General features: G+C 45.3%; 1 protein-coding gene across 1 annotated transcript; it reads right to left on the bottom strand.

Moving 5' to 3' along the window:
* Positions 1–707: 707 nt before the first annotated feature.
* Positions 708–4,507, bottom strand: LOC125547276. The gene is made up of 12 exons (XM_048711218.1): positions 4,130–4,507; positions 3,779–4,045; positions 3,442–3,630; positions 2,477–2,596; positions 2,346–2,387; positions 2,175–2,270; positions 2,011–2,100; positions 1,809–1,925; positions 1,169–1,207; positions 1,036–1,086; positions 838–912; positions 708–746 (listed from the first exon to the last, which is right to left on the bottom strand). Exons 1-12 carry the CDS (start codon positions 4,472–4,474, stop codon positions 708–710), a joined length of 1,470 nt encoding a protein of 489 aa, XP_048567175.1. The 5' UTR covers positions 4,475–4,507.
* Between the last annotated feature and the right edge of the window lie 423 nt (positions 4,508–4,930).

Below are 4,930 nucleotides of genomic sequence, written 5' to 3'. Positions count from 1 at the left end.
TGGATCTGGCAGCTTAGAGGTGGAGGAGATGGGGTGCACACAAGGCAGATGAGGAGGGGCGTCGGAGCATGGGAGGGATGTCGGAGCTCGGGCAGAAGAGAAGGACTGGCCGGGGAGGCATAGTGGTGGCGGATGGCTGGGCCAAGGCCATGGCGGCCACGGGCAGAGAAGGGGGGGGGAGGAGGGCCGGCAAGGTGGGCTACCGCAGGGGAAGAGTGGAGGGCGGACGGCTGCCGGAGGACGGCCGCGAGGGAAGCTACTTGGGCGTCGTCGTCGCTTCCCTGGGCGCTGCTTCTGTTTCCTCTCACGTGGGTGAGGGTCGTGCGGTGAATCGTTTTCTTTTGCGGGGGAGGCTGATTCCAGCGAAATCGGAGGGGCTAGCCTCTATATCATGGGAGGGCTCTTTCCATACAAGAGATTCAGCGCCTGTATCGAAAAGATTTCAGACTATTTGTTTCCAGTTACAACCCAAACAGCTGAATCTGTATTTTTGGAATACCAAATCCATTACCAGGATCAAATACAGACATACAAACGGGGTGCAAGAGAGTTGGCTGGTTAATTAATGGAAAACCAGACTCACAACCCAATAATCCGTGATTTCAGACTGCTAGGCTGTTTACATACATCATGTCTCGCTGTCTGTCATACAGTATGAGATAACAGCTCATTTCAGGCCAAAAGAACAACTCTAGTCTTTCCCTTACTCAGAACTCGAAGGGTCTTTCCCATAGAACAACTCCACCCTGCAAAGTGCGCGCACATAAGTTTCTGTTTTTTTTCCTTAATTCTCGGGATGCAACCTTACTCTCACAATAAATAGAGTTATTAGCATACCTCTTTGTCCAACTTCAGCTTATCTGCTAAATCCAACTTCTTCTGAGCGTACTGAGCCATGTTCATTGCTTTATGCTGAACAAGAGAACCAGATATATTAAAACGACAATCATGACCACATATAAATTCATAGAGGATTTTTTTTCTTCAAAAAAAACAAAACAAAAAAAAACCATAGAGGATTCATCAAGACAATACCATACTGAGAGATACCGTCATAAACACAACCCGAGCTTTATCCTCATCGGTCTACACAAAGGCCGTATCAATATCAGCAACATATTGCAGCTAAATATGTATCACCATGTCAAATCTACAGTACCCTACTTACGTTCGCATCAATGCCACCCTGTCGGACAACGTAGTGCATCTGGAAAGATAAACAGATGAAATTAGACATTGGCAATATGTTGCATATTTCTTTTTGACAACATAAATTCACAGTATTGCAAGGAGAATTACCAGAATTCAGAAGGATGTGTATGCATGTCGAGGATAATTGGTTTGATGCCAAAAAATGGCATGCCAACATTTGGCAAATTCCAAATATTGGCTAGTGCTTGGTTGGCTACCATGTTTACTTGAAAACCTCACAAGAAATTGCCAATTTTTGGCAACTTTTGATATTGCCAATTATTGGCTTGCCAAGTATTGGCAATGCCAAATGTTGGCATCAAACCAATTATCCTCGTCATAACAAAGAATCGTTCTTGTCCAGTTAAGAGAAGAAAAAATTCAGAACTAGTTTACTCAGACAAAGCATGCTTAGCATATGGAACACATGTTTCAGCACTTTTACTAGATCATATTTCATGGCTAGTGAGGACTAGAATTGAAAAGTGAAGCATGAACCCGAGGAAAATTCATTATAGGTAGTAAGCACTCAGATCATGCAACTAGACAGAAAAAAAAATGAAAATAACAGGCAATACAAATCTGCACAACAGCCCCAAATTAAGACATCAACTTACGTATTCTTTTATTGTTGCAATGACAGGAACCCCTTTCAGTTCACCATCTAGTCTCCTTTTGTGTACATCGAACTTGTCCATTTCATATACTTCCTTCACAGCTTCCATGTAACTTAACTGAAATATTTGTGAAGCCGTAAGAACTACGAATAATCACAAAGCATGTCTATTACACAAATGTTTGACGTAGTAGGATAACAACATTTTTCTTAGCGACACGCCTCCAGATCTCAAAATAGAGAAGACCTATGTCCTTGAGGGACGCATCCTTATCCATCTCAAGAATGTACTCCTGAATCAAATTGACCAGATTGTGAGTAATACCAGCGATCAACGCCTCAATTAGCAAAAGACAAGATATATTACATTATAAGCAAAAGCAGCTAAACAAACAGTCATATGAGGAATGCCAGTTGCAATCTTCAATGCTTGCCTCCATGCTCTAGTATCCTTGTCTATCCACTGAAGTGAAAAGAACTTAATCATCATGTGTATGTATATGGACTAATTTCATGATTTCCTGGGGGGCATACTTACACCCTTCGTCCTGCGGTCCAGATGCAAATACTCTGTAATCCACTGTTGCAAGATAGAAGTGTATCACTTTAAAAACGATCCAGCCACTCGTAGTATTTTTAATTCCAACAGCTTGATCACATAATGCATACCTTGATTTTCTCTGAAATTTCTGCATAGTACTTGACATAAACATCATCAATTTTATATTTATGATAACGTGAGCGGTACTCGTCGTGATAGCGGTACAGGTTCCGACCACTATAAGGCAGCTACAAAAAAAAAGAACAAGAATTAGATGAAACGTCAGAAAAGAAACAAAAGTCCCACAATGGCTACATTGAAGTGAGATGACATACTTTTGTCTACAGAAGTAACTGACTAAGGATCCACATTTTTTCCTAGTAAAGTCAGGCTTGCTAGAAATAGTACCATATATAATCAAGTGATCTTTAACAAGTCAATCCACTGAGACACCGTCATGATATAACTCAGAAGCAATTCAAACGTCAACTAATGTCAGCAGCCAAAGTTACAAGCACGAAACCAAAGAGATAAGAAGTTTGGAGATAGCAATGTTTGTGAAAACACACAAGGTAAATAGCTTTGAGCCTTGGACTGCTCTCTACGGTCATAGAAATCATGCTATTTTTATTATCTAATACCGAACCTCAGCTTTAAAACCAAGGCAATCAAGGAGGTTCAAGAACCAAGTGGGATACACTTCCTAGCACTTCACTCCGAGTTAAGGTTACATATGAAATGGCTAAGAAACAACCAATTTTAAGGGGTCACTCATTAAAATCACACCTAGACTTGTCCGAAGTTTGAATGAACACAAAAAACTGGCAAACCTTTTCAAATCCAACATCGCAAGTACTATCATCCATGTTAAGAATAAGCTGTTCGAAAACAGTTTCAACTCGTACCACAAACCCATGGCTCAATTTTTTATACTAACGTTGCAGCTGTGGTTGGGGTCGATGAAGCAAAATGAACTACCTCATTGATTGCTGAATTTTGCGGTGTGTGTTGAAATGGTTTCTGAACACCTATGATTATGATAACCAAGGTAGTCAACTGGATGACTAGATGTTGATATAGACAGTACACTTACAAAATTACGAGGGGCAATCCGTTGGTAGTCATTCAATCCAGCTTTATAGGTGTCATCAGGATGTACGAACCACTCAAAACTTTCATCCTCCTCTAACCGCTTAAAGTACAACTCCTCACCAAGTTCATCATCAGTGTATTCTTCTGGTTCCTTAAGCTCAAGTTCACGTGCGCACTCCGGCTTCAAAGCCTACACACAGATGATAAAAACATGAGATAAAATCATCCACACATATCAAACCAGAGGGCTGGATTTGCTACTATGGCACACAAGTACAAATTGTAAGACATACGTGAATTGAAGTGAGCGGTGACTGATTGATACAGCATGTAGGTACCTTGTAATAAGCGATGCGAAGGCGTGCAAGGCGCGCTTCTATCTTGTCTTCTTCCTCCCATGTAATATAAAGTGGCAGGTTAGTACGAGGAATAGGAATGTTGGAACGCAAACGTTGGGCAAAACGGGTTTCGTCCTCCTCGTTGATGAGGAAGTCCGGCCCGAAGCAATCCTGGCTTGTTTCTTGTGCTGAATCTGTTTTGGGCAGCAGCTCCATGTCTGTCGCATGAAGAAAAGGATCTTGACCCCCTAGGATGGTGTCCTCCATGTCTCCATGGTCTTCCTCCCTGATAAGGACGTCCGGCCCGGAGATTTCTTCTTGTGCCGAATCTGTTCTGAGCAGCAGCACCATGTCTGTGGCATGAGAAATCGGATCTTGGCACCCTTGGATGGTGCCCTCCATGTCTCCATGGTCTTCCTCGCTGATAAGGGAGTCCGGCCCGTAGCTTTCTTCTTGTGCCGAATCTGTTCTGAGCAGCAGCTCCATGTCTGTCGCATGAGGAATCCGATCTTGGGCCCCTTGGATGGTGTCCTCCATGTCTGTGGCATGAGAAATTGGGTCTCCATGGTCTTGGGCAGTGGCAGGAGCATCGGAAGATGATGGGGGCAGGTGCTTGCGGCGCCTCTTCTCCCCTGTCCACGCCTTGTTTGCCTCATCTCCATCATCGGCCAGTTGGCCAATCTGGACGGGCAGCATCTCGATCGAACGATATGACGGCGAGGCGAGCTGGGCGGCGGCGGCGTTCTGCTGGTGTAGCTGGACGTGGCGGGAGGCGAGTGTAGCCGGCAGAGGACGGGGTCGGGGGGTGGGAGGCAGCGGCGGCGGGAGGTGGGTGGCGACGGCGGCGGCGTGAAACCCTAGGCACTTGTCGAGACGGTAGGTGGCAGAGGACGTGGTCGGGGTTCGGGGAGGGGCGGCGGTGTGGATGGGCGGCGGCGGCGGCAGCGACGGCGGCGGTGAGCGGCGGCGGCGGCGGGCAGAGGCGGCGGCGTGAAACCCTAGGTAGCCACTTGTCGAGAGATGGAGGGGGAGAAGCAGAGCGTGCGGGCTCTTGTGTGTTTGGGGCACTGGGCACTCGGTGGCAGGCCAACGTAAATTTGATGGAAATCCAAGGGTTTTCTAAACGGAATATTTTTCATCTCTAGCACAAAT

The sequence above is a fragment of the Triticum urartu genome, chromosome 3 (genome assembly GCF_003073215.2).
Source record: "Triticum urartu cultivar G1812 chromosome 3, Tu2.1, whole genome shotgun sequence".
Classification (NCBI taxonomy): Eukaryota; Viridiplantae; Streptophyta; class Magnoliopsida; order Poales; family Poaceae; genus Triticum; species Triticum urartu.
The sequence above is the reverse complement of the archived record's forward strand: the minus strand, read 5'-3'. Positions and strand labels throughout refer to the sequence as shown.

Bases quoted from the DNA above. Each gene is read 5' to 3' on its own strand.
- LOC125547276 (XM_048711218.1), bottom strand. From the start codon at position 4,474: ATGCTGCCCGTCCAGATTGGCCAACTGGCCGATGATGGAGATGAGGCA. The intron at 2,388-2,476 runs GTATGCATTATG...ATCTTGCAACAG, and splicing joins AAATTTCAGAGAAAATCAAG to TGGATTACAGAGTATTTGCA. The intron at 913-1,035 runs GTATTGTCTTGA...TCTCTTGTTCAG, and splicing joins TGACGGTATCTCTCAGTATG to CATAAAGCAATGAACATGGC.